Source organism: Bombus vosnesenskii, unplaced genomic scaffold (genome assembly GCF_011952255.1).
Source record: "Bombus vosnesenskii isolate JDL3184/JDL3185 unplaced genomic scaffold, Bvos_JDL3184-5_v1.1 scf7180000014523, whole genome shotgun sequence".
NCBI lineage: Eukaryota > Metazoa > Arthropoda > Insecta > Hymenoptera > Apidae > Bombus > Bombus vosnesenskii.
The window spans coordinates 5,002-26,729 of record NW_022883500.1 but is presented as its reverse complement, the minus strand read 5'-3'; the positions used below and the strand labels follow the sequence as shown (position 1 = coordinate 26,729).

Here is a 21,728-nt window from a genome sequence, read left to right as displayed (position 1 = left end):
ATAGTACCGAGGAGTTACACATTTAATGGCGTAAGACAGACTGCCTGTGCTTTTGTTTCGGATCGCGCAGATTCTTCCCTTCGTAGCCCATCGATATCCCCCACTAGCGTGCATTCATTAGATGTGCCGCCAGTGCTGGCACGTGTATGCTCTTCCGAGAATTCGGCGGAAAGAGTGTGAAGATATCGATGATACATTGGGCACGTCGGTGTTGCGCTTTGGCGGCGTCGCGCTTTGCATCCGGAGCCGTTGAAAAGTTCCGTGGCCCGTGCCGCCACAGTGCTTGGCAGGTTTTTATTTTGTTTACCTAGTGGATCGGTATGATAGAGTTCGAGACATGTGGAAAGTACGGCTTCCAGGCAAGCAGGGGCTGATTCAGCGCATTAAAATAAGAAGAAAATTTCGTATAAACGTTTTCGAGTAGACGCTTGCTTTGTGTCACAGTACTTTCTTACCTATCTTTAGAGAAATTACTCGAATCGACCAGTTCCAGTTTCTACGGAAACGCGAATGCGTCGCGTCATAGATCGTCCATCCTGTTCGAACAGCTTACACGAATTTGTCGAAAATTTTGATCGTCACGTCAACTAACGTTTTATAAGTAAGAGATTTTAAACGTCCCCGTATTTAATAATCGAACGGATTCGGATCCGAAGAGCATATTGGTCCGGAAATAAGGCCAGCACGATTTATCTATTTTCCAAGAAATCGTTCATCTGTGTAATGTTTAGCATCGCAAAATAAGCTATAAGCGGAACGTATGGTCATATTAGGCATATTATGTTATATAAAATTTTCTTCTTATTTCAGTATTCAGAATCAACCTCTGTCATATTTTCCACCTGTTCTGATTCACCTTGTATAATATATAAGAATGATAATTGCAAATATATTTGTATAATAGCTCTATGATAAGCGCTTAATAATACATACAGTGAACTTGTACAGAGTAACGTTTGCTGACTGTCGGAGGCACATTGTTGCTGTCTATGCAAAGACAAGTGCCCATTTCTTGTCGAAGAACTCCAGTCAATTCTAGCGTTTCACCCACATAAGTTTTCAACGCTGAAACATGAAAATATATAGTCGTTATTTTTTAGCTTTGCCTCTATTTGATCTTCATCTTATCTGCTTACGCGCTTAATAATAGAACTAGGTTTGGTCTACGTAAAAAGTAACTTCTTTTTATTAAGACTCATATTTATTAAGATTTAATAAGATACAATTTATTAAGATACATGTAACGAAAGGCAGGAAGTAGTAACATTTTAGGTGAATTTGCATGGATCGAATATGCTGATGTGTTTACGAATAAGAGAGTATTGATCGATAATTATTAAAGCCAATTGTTTGTGACATGGAAATAAGCAAAAGTCATTTTTAAGTTTAAAGATCTTTAGTTTAGTATTGAAATGTGTTTAATGTATTTTAGCAAAAGTAGATAAAATAGGAATATTAAAAAGTTGTGTTTTGAAGACAAAATTTGACAAAAATGATGCATATACAAATGCTATCTGTGGTCATTAATATATTTTTTCGTTATCGACAGAACATTTTCCCTTGATTTTATTGACATATTGGATTAATCACTTCTTTAAGTTACTCCTTGTTGAAACAACATCAAAATCGTATATTGTTTCATGCTAAAAAATCTACTAAATCCATTGACAGTGAAACGATATTTCGTATACGGTTCTTACAAGAATTATTATTATTTAAGACTTAGGAAAACGTATATACAGTAGCCACGCACACTGTGCGTATTTCTGGCGCGCGTTTCCGTTCAGTGACAGTACTTCGGCGGACTGGATTGCCGAAGCGAAAGGGTTAAAAAAATACGATAAAATCACATGTAGCTCTCTATTTGTCTAGTCGCTTTTGTAGCAATATCACTATGTCCTCTGACATACTTGAGGGTTCTTACAATTCACAAATTAAATGAACAACTGTGCAAGCGAAATCGCTGCTATAGAATCCCCGCTTCTGTAGAATCAGTCGTATAAATTTCAAAATTTAGTGTGTCGCCGGGATCAGCGTTATCCAAAGTACGCCACAGGAATAGAACATAAAGATATTTCTAAAAATTTGTTATTGCTGGTATGATATTGCTGAAATACAAGGCTGCAGTTTCTTAATGTCGTCAAAACATTCAGTTCTTTTTTGGTCAGTCACTTTTCGCGTGTGTCACGACTGGCATACTTCAAATCCGACGGACTGACGATAGAGATAAAGATGTGGCGGCACTCGGCGACAATGTATATCGCTGATGTGCCTAATGAACCATCAACATACCAACGGTCCTTCCACCGAAGGTTCTAGAAGAAAGAGCACGTGGCAACGATCGCGGACGCCTAGCAAATGCATGGACGGTGGGGATGTTGAGGGATGACAAAAGAAAGTAATCGGATCCGATCGAAAGTAAAATCATAAGTGTCAGTCTTAGAAAGTCACGCCTAGAGTTCGGAAGTAGATTGTAAAGTGTATTGATGTTAGAAAAAAAATGAAGTTTTCTTTTTTTATTTTTTTACCTCAAATTCCTTTTTTATTTTGTTATTTTACGTGACACGTGCTTTGTATTGCTCTGTCGAATTTGAAAGTTTCTATTACGATAGCGGATGGTGCGAAAGACGCAAGTTTCTAGTATTTTAGAGATGTCTGAACGTCAGCTGCGTGATTATGTAACAAAAAATGGAGATATCCATTGAAATATTTTAACACGCAAGAGATTTCATGTTAAGACAATACACGCAAAGTAAATATACACGAATATAATAGTATATCCCTTTCGATGTCATTCGATTTTTGTGTCATTCATTTTTTCCCCGATATATTTGAGCGATTCGAGATAAACAGGATACACTTCTGAACAATTCCTCTCAAAAGTGGCAGGAATTAATATTTTTTCTACTGAAAACAAATAACTCTGGAAATATTGAAAATGTAAAAGAATAGGAAGCTTAAAATCCGTTCACTTGTCGATGCAATGAGCAGAACAATACATATTTGCGATAATAAGAAGAATATCTCTAATGATACTGTAGTATCGGGGAGAAGGGCCCAAGAAACGTCGAGCTAACTACAGACAATGTCGCGAGAGCCGAGGCGCTGTCGACTCCATCAATGCATTACCGGGTCCTTCAAGTAAATAGCCTTGCCGAAAAGACCTACGTGACCCTGGCTACGAGCGTCTGCAGAACACGTGTGCGGTGGGCCTAGCAAAAGACAATAGAGTGCTACAACGGCCAGAGAGTCAGTCGAGAAGCAGAGTGCGAGTTGAGCGGACACGGAGTGTGAGTTGGCGTGCGACGATATTGTAGTCGGTCCTTTTGTTATTGAATATCACTTATTAAAATACACTAAACTTTGAACTCTACCATCATCACTTGTCCTTACTCTAAGAAACCATCAGTTACTACAATACTTTTAATACATCAAAAGGAAAATACTATAAAAAGATTCGACGCGCTCTTTGAATACAGCTACTATCAAGATGTATAAACATTAGTACACATAATTAGCCTAGATCGTGTCGAAGTAGTAAGTACGTATGTAATTTTGACGAATTTTTAAATTCAAAATTCTTTTGAAATCACGTTTAAAATACAGTTATTCTTAGAATATGATTTAAAATATAATCTTCTTTCTACTTTTTGCGTAATTTATTACGTAAATCATTACTAAAGAAAGTTCCTTTCCAGTTGTGTTACAAAGTAATCCACTTTGTACACAGGTATGTAATAAATTGCCAGAAACTTTGGTGAGAACGAACATTTTATTAAAAAAAGTGACATCTTTCATGTATGATTTCCTCTTCAATCTAATATTTGCTTGGTAGTAGTATATCAAATATTTTTGAGCTAAAAGTAAGTAATAAATGTTCGGTAGGTTTATATGCGGAATGCATAAATAATTGTTATGAGTATTGAAAGTATTACATTTTTCTGTCTAAATCGTTTCGGTTCAATTTGGAAAATCTTATTCTGCGTGTGCAATTAATATCAGCAGCATGTCAACTCTAAAGTTTCGTATCACGAAAAGAGTTTATGTAAAAGACGAATAAGAGTTAAGTTTGACATCGAGTAAAGAAAACCCAATTTGAAATTGATCTAACAGTGTTTTTCTAAATTATTTCTAGGTATTGTTCAATTTGTTCTTTTCTCAATATTGTTGGATTTAATTAACGCAGCGTCATATTTACGCTAATATCTGTTTGTTAAGCATAATTTTAATATATAATAACATGATCTATAACTCTTTACAATTTATATTTTATCATGGCATATGTTTTAGAATATTCTCCGGCTTCTTGTAATTTTTATTCATACCTATTCCACGTGTATCATGTTCTCTTTATTAACTTGAAACGTTTTACACGCACAGGTGTACACGAGTACTATCAATTACACGTACATACAGAACTTCCTCAAGCTAATATTATCAACTCTAGAGCTATTAATAAATGTTCATAAAGGGGATACTTCTTCACGACATGTAGTTTAATAGTTTATTAACACATTGACTGCCACGCGTGTTTTCAAAAAAATCTGCGTCAGGCCACGCGTACAGCAGTACTAAGCGTTCTCTGCTAGGTGCTCCTATCGATATTTTAGTAATGCGAATCGCTCAAGTGGTGGTCTCAAGAATGATCTTTCGTTTCGCTTGTTCGCTACATTAAAACCGCTAGCTGTTGTCGAATATAACGAAGGAAAGTGTGGTATAGATTATTCCGATCAAATGGTTTCTTATGCCACCACAATTAGAAAAGGAATCAAATGGTACAGAAAACTTGGCATTCAATTCCTTCTGGGAATTTCTGTTGTAAACGCTTTGACGGTTTACAAAATTGCAACAAGGAAAAATATAAATATTGGAATATTGTTATTCTATAAATTTATTATTATTATGTTATTTTTATTTATTATTATATTATTTTTTTATTATTATTATTATTTATTATTATATACTGTTATTTTATAAATTCAGAAAGATAGTTATATCCACTGTATATACTACGTACATATATGTATAAAATATATGATTTTTTAGGAATATCTCTCTACTTTAAACTGTTACTAGCAAAGATACTTTGCAAGTAGCATTCTTATATGTTGGATTACAAGCTATTTCAATTAGCCTTGTAGTGAATATACTGTACAATATTTGTAATTTTAGCGAATGTCGTGATATTGTTCTGTAGGAGTACCAAAACATAGTTATCTTCTATTAGCAAATAAAATTCTATTTTTGATGAAATTTAGTAAAAAATATTAAAGTATCCGAGGAACAATTTCTTTTGCCTGCAAAAGTCACTTTGAGCAGGTGAAATCGAATCCTCAAGATTTTGATTAACTTGTGATGATCCGAGATACAGTAAAACTTTGCATCGCTCTATTGAAAAATATTTGTGCGCTAGGAATAAATCTCGAGTAAATAATGAGTTTACTATTTTAAAGATAAAACGTGTAACAGGCATTACATGTAAGAAATACAATGCGGGCAAAATAACAGCTCACTTAACATTTCTGTTAATTTCTAAATACATAGGATTTTTCACCAGATATTAGCGCTTTTATTGGAACAAACAAATGAAAATGAACAATTCCGTGTAACATATTTCGGAGCCATATTGATCTGATATGTCAAACATATACATTGATATTTCGAAAATTAAAAATTATTTTCTAGAGTTGACATGTTGTTTTTCAGGTAAGTAAAATGTTTTTTAATGTATACTATATCTAATTTATTAAGTGTAATTACCAGTTATTTGCCCCACTTTTATAATTTCCTTTGTATATTATATACATTATAATCTAAAACGTATTTGTTCAACGTATTTGTCGTCCAATACCGATGATTTAGTCATAGACCGAATTTCTTTTACCTGTAAGTTCAATATTTTGGCAACTGAGACTAAATTAGAAGGTGTCCGTTTAATTTTTCTTCTACCTTTTCCCATAGAAAAATGTTTGAAAGTCCAAAACAGAAAAGAGAGAAATGGTCAGAGGAGAACATGAATGGGGCTTCGAAGCTACTCTTCAAAAATAAAATGGCCCAAAGACAGGTCACTGAAGCTTTCAATGTTTCAAAAACGACGAATGTGAAGTCTGGGCACACGTCGAATGCGCAGATCAAGAAAATATTAAGTATTTTCCATACGATATACATAATAATCAAATTTGAATAAGAATATGTATACTGACATCTAGAGGACTTTTTAAAACATTATTAACCATTTAGAGCAAAAGATCAAATAATTAAATAATTGATCGGTACTGGACGACAATTTTTCGTTTCCTACAAATTCCGACATTACTATTCTTGCACATTGTCAATTCGTCAATTCGTATTATTGAATTTCATAAAATTAATTTTCCTACTTTTATCAAGTTCCATTTGTGCTATAAAGTCACTTTGTAAATTTTCATTTTTACCAACTCTAGCACAAGGTACTGTGCGACTCTCCCCTGCATCTTATTTTGTATGTGATTCGAAATCCAAATTATTCGATATTTTTCATACCAAACTACGATAAAGATTCTTAACAACTTCTGCAAGATTACCTATACTAGCATTTATGACGTTCCTGTCTCACAAGATCAATAACCAAGCCTTTTCCTCGATTCTTTTTCTCTGATGAAACGTTAAATAGTTTTCTTCCTTCTTTCTGTCCGGATGAATTTTATCTTTTTCGTAGGTCATTGATATCTGATCGCTTTTTTAAATTACTTTTTCCGTAGTTTTCATGTCGCAGTAAAGAGATTAAAAAATGCTGGATCAAAATTCTTAATGCTTTTCTCACCCACTCCGTACTGTTATCTTTCTGTTCATGTTCAAAATAGCGAATAGAGGTACATATAGAGGCGAATACTTCTGTGTTTAGTCTATTGACACCCCCTCCCTCTCGGCCCTTGATAAGGTTGACTCGTGTTAGATTACAATATCAGTTTGCCTAACAATCAGAACTACATGGAATTTTGGGGATATACAGGCTGAGTCTTCAACAGCAAACCACCTGAATAATTCTTTCAATTTTTTGAGACGCAGGGAAATGTTTGAAACAAAAGTTGTTTGGTTTCGAGGAGGCTATTACGCGATGGAAAGAGTTTTTCTCAGATGGACGCGTTTACGAGTTTTAAAGAACACTTTAATAGGCTTCGTTTTTTTTTAAGTGTGGCCGTGTAGTTTTGAATACCTATTTGTCCCATTGTTGCTCTTTTGAAGACGGATTTAAATATCGCGGTCATTTAAGGTCACTCAAGGTCGTAAAACGTAGTAAAATAGTCCAATCGGACGTAATGTTTCAATATTCCGAAACAAAGGAAAATGGATTTACCATTTTCAAGATAAGCGGCCCGTTTATAAAACACCATTAAACTAGGAGACGCAATCAATTGGAGAAAAGATAAATTTTCTGTGACTACTTACCGTACTCGAATTCGACTCTACATCTTCGTTTCTTTGTCGAAATTGCTATGTATAATAATTATTAATTATGAATAACGAAAGAAATCCTTAACCGAAAAAGACTTCGTTATTCAGTATTCGTTGTTTAATATAATTATAAAACACCAATCAATAATAACACAGGTACTTCACAGTGAGATATTTGAATTATTCATCTAATATAAAGAATAAGAATTTTGGAACAAAAATTAAACGGTTAGTACAAACATTCGATAATTGCACGAAAATGTCCTCTACGTAGTTACACAGTCGTCGTGTCCACTTTGAGAAGGGCAGATTTCCCTGAGGTATCGCGGAAGTTTGGCGGTCCATTGCGATCGAGCAGTGTAACATGATACAATATTATCAGTTATCGCTAAGACAATGTATCCGAGTAATCATTCAAAACTGAAAATTGCCTTATTTTAGACTTTTTAAAATTAAATTTCCACTAACGCATTTGTAGGATTTCCCCGACTAAAATAAGATCAAACATGATATAATGTGAATAATATTTAATTATCAATTATTAAGTAAGCAAATATGTTCCAAATTTTATCGTGTTTGGTGTCATTTTAACCAGTAAAACGCAAGAAACATATTAGCAAAAATTTCATTGATCAAAAATCGCAAATAAGAATCTTTCAACTTATCGCCAGCCTTAACGAGGCTCTCTTTCTCTTTCATTCGCGTTGTCAATTTTGAGGAATAGAGTCGTTCCTACGTCTCCATAATTGTAACGTTTCAGTCCCGATTTTTGTGCAATTATCGAATGTAATTATTAAAATTGTATACACGACATATTACAAACATTGAATCGAATTTTCTTCTGCAAAACGTTATCGAACACGAAAAAACGAACACGAATAATCGAATCGAAAATTACTAAACGATCGGCTGTTGGATAAGTGTTTACTAAGAATCTGACTAAGTACACTCTCTTAAATGCAAATGACTCATTGAACTTTTTTGATATTAACTTTTTAATGAACGGCAATCCTCGAATAAAATCTTACTCAAACTGATAACATTAACAAAATATTTAAAAAATGTCAAAATCGGCGGTATCTCCTTTTTTTGTAAATATTTACCGGCTATTGAATCCATTGATTCTCGATTGCCTTATCTGTTTGCTTGTGTATATCTTTTATATATACATAGATGGATACACAAATAAGTTTCGTCTATGGCGAGATCAATTTAGCCACCTGAGTAACCAGCTATCTTTCGAATCAACAGATACAATACCGATACAATGATACGACATGCGATGTACATACTCGAAACGTTACAGATTGAATCAATGAATTAATGAATTAATGAAGAGTAGCTGCTAATCATTGGTAGGATACACGCTTGTTAAAGATCGAAGATGTCCCTGAATTAATTAGCTTTGAAATTAAAAGGTTAGGTATGTGGGAGATTTTGCGTTTGAGGAAAATTATTCGAAGATAGCAATATGGTTGATGATACGGAAGTGTAGGGGTAATAGGGTGAATGCAACGAGCAATGTATAATAAACAATTGATAATTGGTAATAATGTATAAATAATTCGTAACGATTAAGAATAGAAGCAGATAGTAATATTTAATTAGAACCCATGTTTTTTGTTTCAACTTCCAATTTATGTTCCTTTGATAGCAAAAACTAAAACAGAATTGATTATAATAAATTTTGAATATAGGAGATTGAAAATTGAAATGGTTTATCAATTGGTCTGATTTCAAACTAATCTCGTAAAAAAGTTGTAAAGAGGGGAAATATAGCTTTAAGAAATACGCAATTAGTCGAGTGTTTACGGTACGTGCCAATAACAAGACAAGCTTTTGACTTTTGGAGAAGTCGACTGTAACAAAAATATATTATGTTATGTTATGTTATGTTGTGTTGTGTTGTGTTGTGTTGTGTTGTGTTGTGTTGTGTTGTGTTGTGTTGTGTTGTGTTGTGTTGTGTTGTGTTGTGTTGTGTTGTGTTGTGTTGTGTTGTGTTGTGTTGTGTTGTGTTGTGTTGTGTTGTGTTGTGTTGTGTTGTGTTGTGTTGTGTTGTGTTGTGTTGTGTTGTGTTGTGTTGTGTTGTGTTGTGTTGTGTTGTGTTGTGTTGTGTTGTGTTGTGTTGTGTTGTGTTGTGTTGTGTTGTGTTGTGTTGTGTTGTGTTGTGTTGTGTTGTGTTGTGTTGTGTTGTGTTGTGTTGTGTTGTGTTGTGTTGTGTTGTGTTGTGTTGTGTTGTGTTGTGTTGTGTTGTGTTGTGTTGTGTTGTGTTGTGTTGTGTGTTGTTGTGTTGTGTTGTGTTGTGTTGTGTTGTGTTGTGTTGTGTTGTGTTGTGTTGTGTTGTGTTGTGTTGTGTTGTGTTGTGTTGTGTTGTGTTGTGTTATGTTATGTTATGTTATATATTATAGTATATATTATAGCTATAATTTTAGCAGATACTGTATATCTATTTCGTTTTGCGTGTATTAACGTCCTCATGGTGTATCGTATAGTAATTAATGCATCAGATTGTATACATATTGGTGTTTGTAGGTAACACGTTATACATAGTGGAGAAGCAGCATCAAATTGTCACGATTGCAAAATAAAATGAGTGAACGGCTGGTGAACGAGCAAAATACTCGTACAATAACAAGTGAATGTAAAGGGAGCTCTAAATTCCAAGAAATTCCATTTTATCAGCCGAACAAAATGTATAATCTGATAATGTTTTGAGGATAGTAAGTTAGGCAGGCGAAAAAAACAGGTGTTAACGATCAAGTATAACAGATACACAGCAGTAAATATTCAACAATTTTTCAACCGTAATGTATTTATACACAAATCTGCGTACTTTGTATCAAAGTTTCTGTTGAAAATGACAACGTGAGTTCGTGCTCGCCATCCATATGCAGATGCGTTAGTGATAAGAAATAGTAACTAGAGGATGATGCTAGTTACAATCGATAGATTTAATCGATAGGCTTAAGATGCTTTTTTGTTTTTATCCCTAGTTTTTGTAAGCGTGTGCAATAAAGGCTTTTTTGGCTCAGAACGGTGTAATAGATTTATCCATTCAATAAAATAATAACTACTCTGATCTTACCTCTGAGTATAGAAATAACAACAGTTTCGATACACATATTTTTATGTACAGCATGTATAAAAAGTGTCAGGGCGTATAAGTGTCCACTAGCGTGATTTCGGAGGATCGGAGCCTCTGGATCTATTGATTCATGCAAAATTTTGTAAAAATTGACGTTTGCTGGCACCGTATGCTACTTAGCACGAGGATCAAATGGAACTTTACTGGGAAAGTATATTTGGATACCATGATGTGCAAGATATTATTCTTGTATATGTAGGATTTGTATACATTTTAATCAATTTACTTTTTTTAATCAATTTAATCCTCATTTTATCAATAAATCCAATTATTTTGCCATCTATCTCTATTACCGACTATCGAATTGTTCGTTGTTCCAAAAATGTGTTGCGCGCAATACTGGGCACTATTAAATAAATTTTCATTTAAATAATTGTTTAAATGTTAAAAGACAGAAATAAATTATTTGCAATTTCAACAAGTTTAAATATATTATTTAAAATAATGAGATTAATTGTTATTTACAAATTTTATTTTCTGTTATTCTAAAAGAAAGCTAATAAAATCAGAATCTTTGTTTGAAAGTCTTTTTTCACGCAGTAGATAATTCTGTAATAATGTGAAATCACACTGATTGCTCCATTCTGTTTATCACGGGCTATCCCACCTGCTAACGAAAACTTGTTGTTTTCTCGTTAATGTCACATTGCTTACTTTCTACCTGACTGCGAAATATAAACTTGTTGCGAATAATCTCGATGTAAGACCCAATGGAATTTCAACGTCATTTCTCCAGAAAATGGTTCAATTGCGACTCATAGCTTATTTTGAAAAGTTGGCAAGTTGGTCCTCGCGATGAGTAGACGTTTGTAAAACTGTATCATCTAGAGTTGTAGAATTAAGGTGGTCCGGTCAAATAAGTGTATTTTTTATATACTCTGTACATATACAGGCTTTTCCAGAATAATTCCATACCGCCAGACAGGATAAGACGTCAAACAAGAAAAAAAACATTTTTCTTTTCTTCAGCTTATTTTTGCGCGTAAACTTTTTGTATTTAAAGCTAAAGTTTGAAATAGTTGTCGATACTCTGTCACACTGAACATATTTCATTGTAAGCTAGCTCAAGCAGAAACAAAGCCTTATACAAGAAAACTTCATCCTCTTCCTTTGACTTACTTTTGCATACAGAAAAATCTGCAGTCTAAGTGTGCTATCCTGAGATTCCTTGATTATACATATCTTTTCTAAATTTTTCGTTTCTGTTAACAAAACTTCCATAAATGATAAAGTGCAGGTATTTCTAAAGGGAAAAAATGTAAAGAAACTAAAATTAACGCCCAAACACCCAAAATTTCAACATTAACCCGCCATATATATATTGTTAAATATGTAAATTCGCACGTTCGTGGGGAGATGCGATCTCGAGGAAGTGCGCCAACGGGAGTCGTAAATTCCCGTTACGATTGACTAATCGACGCCACGAATCGTTCAATCCCTTATTTCTTTTGGGATAATAAGGGTAGTTAACTTGAAGAGAACGCTGCTATTAACAGGTTATTATATATGTCGGAGATGAAAGGAAAACCGGAGCCTTCCCTTTGCAATTTTGAGGAAGCCTTCTAATGCTTTAGCCTAGATTTTATCATAACTGTAATTAAGCAATTGTCATTTGTAATTGTTTGACATTTGTGAAAGCGAAAGTGGGTTCGAGGTGACAACTGGTCGCCGAACGTAGCCAGGGTCACGGGATAATCGTTTTGCCTGACGAAGGTGTGGATCGGTTGTATTGTTCTCCCTAGAAATCACATAGAATTGTACTTTAGAGATGCTGATATAATGGGACACACGTTGTATTAGGAATCAATCTCCAGCAGAAACAGGTCGTCCCATATAACGTAATACGTTATACCGTCATACCATATAACGTATTACGTTATAACGTTATAACATATAACGTAATACGTTATAAAGTTATATCATGTAAAGTAATACGTTATAACGTTATACCATATATCGTTACATATGTCACGACCGGCATACTTCAAATCCGACGGACTGACGATAGAGATAAAGCACTCGGCGACAATGTATATCGCTGAAGTGCCTAATGAACCATCAACATCCCAACGGTCCTTCCACCGAAGGTTCTAGAAGAAAGAGCACGTGGCAACGATCGCGGACGCCTAGCAAATGCATGGACGGTGGGGATGTTGAGGGATGACAAAAGAAAGTAATCGGATCCGATCGAAAGTAAAATCATAAGAGTCAGTCTTAGAAAGTCACGCCTAGAGTTCGGAAGTAGATTGTAAAGTGTATTGATGTTAGAAAAAAAATAAAGTTTTCTTTTTTTATTTTTTACCTCAAATTCCTTTTTTATTTTGTTATTTTACGTGACACATACATCGACACTCTGTGTTACCACAAATTTTATACGAAATAGTGAAATTGGAAATCGAATACTGTATTCAGAGTTAAAATATAATGCTATATGGAAATGAAATAGCACTTCAAAGACTTGATAGATTTCGTTAATAAAATAAAGCAAAATAAATCTTTAATTCACTCACTACGAATTTATGACATTGATTAAAATCAATGAATGTAGAGTTACTTCCGATTAAGGGTACAACTGTTATAAATTAAGAGCATAATTACATTGAATTAATGGGAAAATGTTGTTATAAATTATTGTTATAACTGTTAAGAATTAATGATGTAATTGTTTTAGATTAATGGCTTAAATGTTATAAATTAATGGCTTAAATGTATAAAATAATAGTTCAAATATTGTAAATTAATGGCTAAGATGTTGTAAATTAATAACTTAAATGTTATAAATTAATAGCACAAATGTTGTTGAGAATTGTGGATCTTTGAAGTCGAAATAATGTTATAAGAACACTAAATTTATACTGAGGATTAATTTTAAAATAGTAATATATTTATTTCATGGACGATTTCTTATATATTCATCGATACACACTTGCACGCGTCTCAGCACTTTCTTCTATACCCGACTGTTAACCGACTGGACAGTTTACATTCATCTGTTTTCGAGACGCCGCGCACACACATACATCCACACGCTGATGTTCACATACAAGTATCTCTACTACACATTTAACCCAGTCCAACACAGAAAATTATACATATCTCAACAAATGTTATAAATTAATAGTTTAGACGTTATAAATTAATCGCTTATATGTTATATATTAATGGCTTAAATGTTATAAATTAATAGCTTAAATATTATAAATTAATTTCTCAAGTATTGTAAATTAATGGCTTAGACGTTATAAACTACTAGTTACAATGTTGTTATTTGATATTTTTTTTATTTACCTTATATTTAAATTCTTCTTGGATGTTCACTGTCCGGAATTTCAGGCACGAAAGAGCTCGCGCGCGACTTCCGCGTTCCTTATATATCTTGACAAGGTGTCGAGATGTCAATCAAACGTTAACGATCTCTTGACATAGCAAAGGAGGGGTTTTCCATTGTAACAAAATCAAATTGAACAATTTCTTAATTTTTATCGTAAATTGGCGCCTTCGACGATTTAATACGGTATCCATTTTTATCATTTTAATAGTTTCTACAAACTAAGACTAAATTCACACCTCCTTGATACTAGTTTTCGACTATCAATTAGTTTGAACAAAAAGGGAAAAGAGCCTAACGGCAGTCGATGACGTTACTGTGAAATATGTTATGGTATTTAAATAATCAGCCAGATAAAATTCATATTAATCCTTATATTATATTATCGATATTCGTTCATTTACTCGTGCTAATTACAAAATAAAATGTTCTCTTTTCTTGAATAACACCTACATCATCGTCTGCGATATTTAAATTTCTTATTTAATACTTATTTAAAAGTCAGGTACCTTTTTAATTCCTCTCAAGTTAAACGAGTAAATTTACTCGTTATAGTTGTAACATAAAATGGCTATTTTCTTCAATACCACTTGCAAATATTAATTATGTATCGAATAATATGTACCAATTGGCTGTAATCGCGGTTAGGTATTTCTTCGTTTGATCTATCAAGAGATCTATTAGGCTATTAGCGAAAGAGTTATTGATTCCTCAAAGATGTATCTTAACTTAAATCTTAAAGATCAACTAAATGATTATATTTGATTAGTATTCGACAGTGTCTATCATATTCAGCCATCTTCTTTTATAATTGATACTGCTCGGATCAATTATTTTATAATAAATTGCAGATTATGCCACGGTATATTATAAGATATTTGTCTATAGCTCTTTTTTTCTAATTCATTGATTTTATTATTAGTCTCGCTGGTTTTTCCTGTGAGTATCTGTTGTACGTACATTGGAAATACATAATGGATACGTACATTATATATATATTTTAAAATATAAAAATAAAAAGTTAACAATACTATTATAAATATTGCTATTATAATTAATTAATAATAATTTAATTAGATAATTAAATTAAAATAATTTATAAATATTTAACGTAATAAAATAAAATTTTTTAATAAAATTGATAAAAATTGAATTATCTTGTATATAAGTATATATTAATATATAATTATTAATTTTAAATATATTAATTTTTAAATCTTTATACATATATTTAATTTTATAAAAAAATTAAAATATAAATATAAATATTTTAACTTTAAATTGAAAAAAATGTATTATATATAATTAAATATTTATATATAAAAATTAATATAAATTATAAATATTTTATTATCTTGAGATACATAATTAAATTATTATTAATAGGTAACATTAATTTATATTTATTTATTTATATATATATATATATATATATACGTCGGGTTTACATTAGAATTAGGGTTAGGGGCGTGAAACGAATCTTCGTTTGGGTTACACGTTGTCGTTATGCAATAGAGAAGACATTGACTAGTGCAAATACGATTACCATAGAACCGGACAAGTAACCGTGGTTATTAGATATTCGAGAGACTAATGACATTGATCCTAGGTGCAATAACGAATCCGCGGACAACGGGACGGTAGTCGTACACACTCGCAAAAAATCTAAGTTGGATTCTGTGTTAATATTCGCTGACCGTAATGAGTTAATCCTTTTTTGTCGATGAGACCGCAAGAGAGAGAGACTTTCCGACCCGGTGATACCGCAGAGGAAAAATATGACGGGGTGTGTCTAAGGACACGAGATCATCGGATTCGTCGGGGACATCCTACGTTCGGAAAGTAAGGGAAATTGACGTTGCTGCTAATTGGCCAATCTCCATATCGGTAGTTAGAAAAGGATGCTAGCCGCCCTTGAGGGAGGGTTGCTAGTGGGAGACGTCGTTCGTGGAAAAATAGGTCTCTCCTGTCTTCCCGTAACTGGGACACAGGCTGTGTATCTGTTGAAGGATTTTAGGTAACTAAATATTAGTGTTTATGACGGTCCTCGGGCTAGCCGATCACGTACTGTGGAGACGCATCGACATCTGGTAAACATCCTGCCCGGAGAATAGGATCTGCGTGTGGCGAGCGACAGAAACCGTTGGAATGTTTACTGCCATGTGCCGCTACAAATCTTTCTTTTAAGGAGAGCTATAGGATTACTTAATGCCTTTGTTAGATGGAGAGTTCGTCCCGTTGACCGTGTGACACCAATTACCTCTCAGAGAAAAGACATCGACTCCCGACTGTCGGACGCCAACGCCGCGACGCATCTTAGTCCCCATCAGAGATAAGGCCCCAACACCGACTTTAGGACTCCTTAGAATCCACACCAAACCCCCCAACATCCCCAAGCCAGGGTGTATATAAGCCGAGACTTCATCCAGCCCGGGGAGTTCTCGTTCTAGTTGCTGTTCTTGTACAACACCCCTTTCTCTGTTCAACGTTATTCTACTGTAAGTGCCAAAGTCATAATAAAGTTCGATAAAAGAGAATTAATAGTTGGGCTACGACTCAGCTTTCTTTTCTCTCGCAACCCAAGTACCAACTTTACGTGACATTTTGGCGATCCGTGCCAGGATCCATCAACTTCAAGAAAACAAAATTACGCATTTCGGCATACGTGCATCATTGAAGATTGAGGGATCAGCGGACCTCTGCAGATCAGCTCACTTTGCGTGAAAACGACTTCTACGGAAAGCGGACTACAGTCATCACCAAAACTGAAACTGGTCACGAAAAGAAGAATATTCAGGTAAAGAACTGGATTCTTTTAAATATTATCGTACTCGTCGCAATAGCTTCGCTAGTACAGACTCCAACAACAGTACAATAACCACTATGAGCAAAAAATCAGAAGATACATCTTCTGTTAGCCCTATGGCTACTGGTGTGGATCCAAGTATTCGGGCCATACTAGACGCTATGCAGAAGCAGAACGAAATCAAGTTAAGAAAACTGTTAAAGGAGACTATTAAAGCAGCGACTAGTCGGAGTTATCAGGGTAGTTTAGTTTCTCATAATTTGAACAAAAGCTTGGAGAAAACAGACGTTACTGTAGGAAATGAAGAAATGGTTTTGAAAGAATTTTCAAAAGAATTGCAGTCTAATGTAGAAAATTCTTATGAAAAGAAAGTATCAATTGACACCGCTTCACAGGATTATATTTTCATTAAAACAGACTTAATGTTTGATGTCAATAGCTCAACAGAATACCAGAAAGAGTCTGTGAAACGAAGGAAAGAAGATATTGCAGTATTGTATAATGATTTGTCACCATCTTCGTCACAAGATACTCAAAATTTACAAGAATGGTTTGACAAAAAAAGTAAAAGTTTAGGAGAAGCAGAAAAAGATCATAACAAGAAGGATAATATTTCAATGAGAAATATTTTGGACGGCGATACAAATAAAGAAAACCAAATTGAAACGAAGGAATTAGAAGCAGTTAGTAAATCAACTGCTGAAAATGATACAAAATCAATAGACAACGTTGAACAAAATATATCATTAGAATCCATACAAAAAGCAAGAGATAATGCTTACAATAATGAACATTTGCTTATAGAAGAAGACCAAATGATGACAGCGAAAAATGCGTGTGACACTACAGAATCAAAAACTTCAGCAGATCTTATGTCGAGAAATTTAGATGCTAATACACAAGAGAAGTTTTTAGAGAATAAAGATGACAAGAATCCATCTCCATCTATGTTAGATAGTAGTAAACGGAGCAGTCGTTATAATGTTTCTGCAAAGCCTGCTACTTCGCCAAAATTTGAAGAAATTGTTTATAATCAAACCAGACAATCAAACACAAATAAAATTTTGCGAAGCGCTTTAAAGACGAAATTAATCGAAGACAAGTCTGAAATAATTAATAAACAAAAGGCATCGGAAAATGTAGAAAATAAATTTGCCAAAGAAGAAAAAAGAGGTGTTAAACAAAAATCAATTTCAGATAGTGAAAACGAAACAACTGATAAGTTCGTCAACGAAGGGAAGTTCTTTTAACGAACACAGCTAGTGATAGCGATAGGTATAAATCTGTAGAAAATGATAATGCAGTAACGGGTGTAATAGCAACTGATGAAGCGAAACATAGAGGCAGACCTAGGAGATCGGATAAAGTCGAAGTTAAAAAAGATGAAGATACAAGGAAGATCCTACAAAATGAGAAGGGTGGATTAGAAGAACAAAGAAAACTCGAAGAAGATACAAAAGAAGAAACTACAGAGACAGAAGTCAATTCAAAAGGTATATTAAATAATAAGTGCGATTTACTTGATACCGAAAGAGCTATTGAAATTAATGATACGGTTCAAGATATTAAATTTACTGAAGGTAGAAGCCGCACTCAAAGTGATATGGAAGATGTAGTAGAAGATTCACAAGAATTATCTAATAAAAGTAAGTTATCAGAAATAAGGATTGCACTTAACAAAATTGAATATACAAAAACTATTTTACGGAATAAAAAGAATTCATTAGAAAGAGAAAGAGGAGTAAGAGAAAAGAAGAAAATGTACAGACAGAAATTATTTCAAAAAATATATCAGATGATAAATGTGATTTGCTTTAGAAAAAAAAAATATTATCCACAAACTACATTAGGAATTTATCTATTTTAGTGAGGAGAAAGAGACAGGATAGAGGAGTTGATCAATAGACTGTGGATTTTGAAGCGTTTATGAAAAACTTACAATTTTAATAAAATATTCAATGTAAAGTCTTCGTTATAATATTCAAATAAAAATTGAAAAAACTGAGTTTGCATAATTACTCATGGCTTATTGATCAATCATGCGACTACGTTCAGAGGTAACTCGAGTTGTAAAGGCGACAATTTATTGCAAAAATGGTATATCTGACGTAACGATGCATTTGCTCCTGTTAAACTATTTAAATAAGTATAAAAATCACGCGAAAAAAAATCTACTGAAAATAATGTTGAACTAGTTAATAATAATAAATCATATAGTGAAACACAAACCTTAAATCAAGATTTTAAGTTCAAAAAAAAAAAAAAAAAGAAAAAAAAAGAAGAAAGAAGTTGATAAAATGACAGCAACATGTAGCAGCAGGCGAGAGAAAATAAGCCAAATTTCTAAAAGAAGAAACGATGCTCAAGAACTCGAAATTTCTCGAGTGGATATGCTAAACAACGAATTTAATGAACAGTTGAAAGAACGTGAAACAGCAATAGAAGACTTACATCAAATGTTAAAGCATCAATCGGAAATTCATAAAGTTACCTTAAATGAAGTAAGTTTGAAAATAGGAGAACTCTCTGATAAAATTAAATGTTTTAAAGGAAAAGATAACCAGATACCGAAACGTAATGAATTACTCGAAGAAGAACAGAATAAATGGAGAAGTTTAGAAAAAATGATTACAGAAAAACTTGAAGAAGAAAAATCCCGTTAGGAAACAGCTGAAGACGAAGTGAGAAAGCTTTCCAAATATAACGAGCAACTTCTAAAAGATTATCAAGAAATCCATAAAAAAAAAAGAGAGAGAGAGAAAGGAAATACGCTGAGGTTGTTCATCATAATCACAGGTAAAGAATTAAACATGTACCTCAACTGAAAGATAAAGTCAATCGACAGGATTTATATGCGAAGAACATAAGAACACAATATATAGAACAGCACAAGATGATCGAAAAATTGAGAGCAAAAGGAAAACGTGTGCATAATAAAGGTAAAGAGAACACATAATGTATCTCCACCAGGGGCGCATGATCCAAAATTAAATAATAAAATAAAAGGTTTTGTTACTGAAAAGTTAGAGAGATTTCATGACAACAAAAGCATTGCCTGTGCAGAGTGCAGTGTATCAATGTGCACTAAAAATGCAAGCAACGTGACGATTACTTTTAGAACACCACAAGCACCACGAAAACACAATCAAGACCAAACAAGATCAAGTTCAAAAGTGAAGTTACGCGAGCTTATTACTGCTAACGACCAAAATTGAATTACGATCCCGAGCATCAACTCGCTGATCTTCAAGTAGAATGTTCCGACAAAGACAGGACGACACAAGAGTTCGAGAATCATATAGAGGACATGAAGGAGGAAGTGCAAAAATTAGAATTGCAATTCGACGAGTTACAAAAAAAAAAACACACACCCACGTAAAAAGAGTTCAATCTTTTGGAATACAAATTGAAGAACTAACAATAAAATTAGAAGAAATAACATAAGTCACAAATATGAAGTTGACTTGCTGGAACAAAAAAAAAGGCCAAACTTAATTCATGTGTTAGTAATTCAATGGAGGAACGTGAAGCTGGAGCTAAAGATGCAAAAGAGATAAAATGTAGTTCTTGAACCACAAGGACAAATAATCTGCCCTTCAATGTGAACTAAACGAACTAAAGGGTGAATATGAAAAAGTGGGTGATTTTGGATATAAATATGAAGAAGAAACTAATAAATTGAAACTGGATTTTAGTAAAGTAAAAGATATGAACGAACAAAATAATTTTCTTAGAAAAGAACTGGAAAACGTCCAAAAACTTTCCAAAGATGTTAATAATCGCTTACTCGAGGCGAACCAAGAATTAAAAGATTCACATAGAAAACACACTCTTATTTGAAAATTGAAAAAAAAAAAGAAAAAAAAACATCAGGAAGAATTAGGTGATATAATAAAACTTCATGATGAAGAAAAATATAAACTGATACAGCATTGGTGTTCTGTAGAATGTCAAACTGCCATAAAGGGTTACATTGATGGAAAAGTGCAGTAAATATTTAAATAACAATCCATGACTTCTTAAGTAATTGTAACAATCTTGATGTTTTACTATGGAACAACTACATGAAGTGCACAGTGACATTAATAAAGTAGAATCATCGATAAAAGTAGATGTATCTTCTTCATTAATATCAGAATCAACGACTGATATTATAAAGAATGTGCATGATATTCCAGAAAATCAAAAAAAAAATAAGTCACAGGAATGTACAGATAATACAATTCAAGATGGTTTAGTAGTAAATAAATGTGATGTAACAGATTTAAATAAAAACAAAAAAAAATTTTTAAAGTAAGGAAAGTAGTGAGACAGAGAGCATAAAGAACGCTGCGATTAATGAAGTAGAACAAGAAATAATAAATAAGGACCCACAAATTGATGATCAATATAAAAAAAAAAAAAAAAGATGAGAAATTTCAAGAAGAGCAAGCAGAGAATACAACTGAGATTGGAGATCATTCAAGATATGCAGGTGACACATCTTTAGATAAAGAAAGTACGAACGATGTTGAAATATTTAATACAAATGAGGGTGAACAAAACATTGAGAAACACAACGTTTGTACAGTGTTAAATATAGATACAGTTAGTGTTACTAATGCTCAGTGTCAAGCATTAATTAAAACACTTGGTGAAACTTTTGATGATAAAGCCCAAACATTGCATCTCACGGATACAGACACAGATTTGTCTAAACTAGTTGATAGTAGTTCAGAAGTAATGGTACTGACTGTAGAAACTACTATATATTAATGATATGAATGAAAGTACGGAAAAAATATTGTTTTAACTGTACATGAAAAGGATGCTGTTGTAAATTCCAATGAAGAAAAAAAAATGTTTCTGCAGAACAAAAAGGAATGAAGAACGCTGAAATTGTAAATGAAGAATTTAATTCGATAGGTTAAGCACGAGAAAGTGATGGAACAATTATAGAAGTAATTTCAACAGAAATTGTGGCTCAAGAAGTTTCTGAAAATTGTAGCCAGAAATACAATTATGACATATTAAAT

The 21,728-nt window shown here is 33.2% G+C and overlaps 1 protein-coding gene and 1 long non-coding RNA gene across 2 annotated transcripts; one reads left to right on the top strand and one right to left on the bottom strand.

The window, feature by feature from the left end:
- Window positions 1-266: 266 nt before the first annotated feature.
- Window positions 267-14,047, bottom strand: LOC117239975. Its single transcript, XR_004494598.1, has 3 exons — window positions 13,868-14,047; window positions 934-1,065; window positions 267-307 (listed from the first exon to the last, which is right to left on the bottom strand). It is a non-coding gene; the product is annotated as an uncharacterized LOC117239975 (long non-coding RNA).
- Window positions 14,048-16,790: 2,743 nt separating this feature from the next.
- LOC117239973 (telomere-associated protein RIF1-like) lies at window positions 16,791-20,092 on the top strand. The gene is made up of 4 exons (XM_033505792.1): window positions 16,791-17,796; window positions 17,973-18,359; window positions 19,684-19,886; window positions 19,943-20,092. Exons 1-4 carry the CDS (start codon window positions 16,791-16,793, stop codon window positions 20,090-20,092), a joined length of 1,746 nt encoding a protein of 581 aa, XP_033361683.1.
- Window positions 20,093-21,728: the final 1,636 nt, after the last annotated feature.

Bases quoted from the DNA above. Each gene is read 5' to 3' on its own strand.
- LOC117239973 (XM_033505792.1), top strand. From the start codon at position 16,791: ATGAGCAAAAAATCAGAAGATACATCTTCTGTTAGCCCTATGGCTACT. The intron at 18,360-19,683 runs GTAAGTTATCAG...TATCTCCACCAG, and splicing joins ACAAGAATTATCTAATAAAA to GGGCGCATGATCCAAAATTA. The intron at 19,887-19,942 runs GTGAAGTTACGC...TACGATCCCGAG, and splicing joins AAACAAGATCAAGTTCAAAA to CATCAACTCGCTGATCTTCA.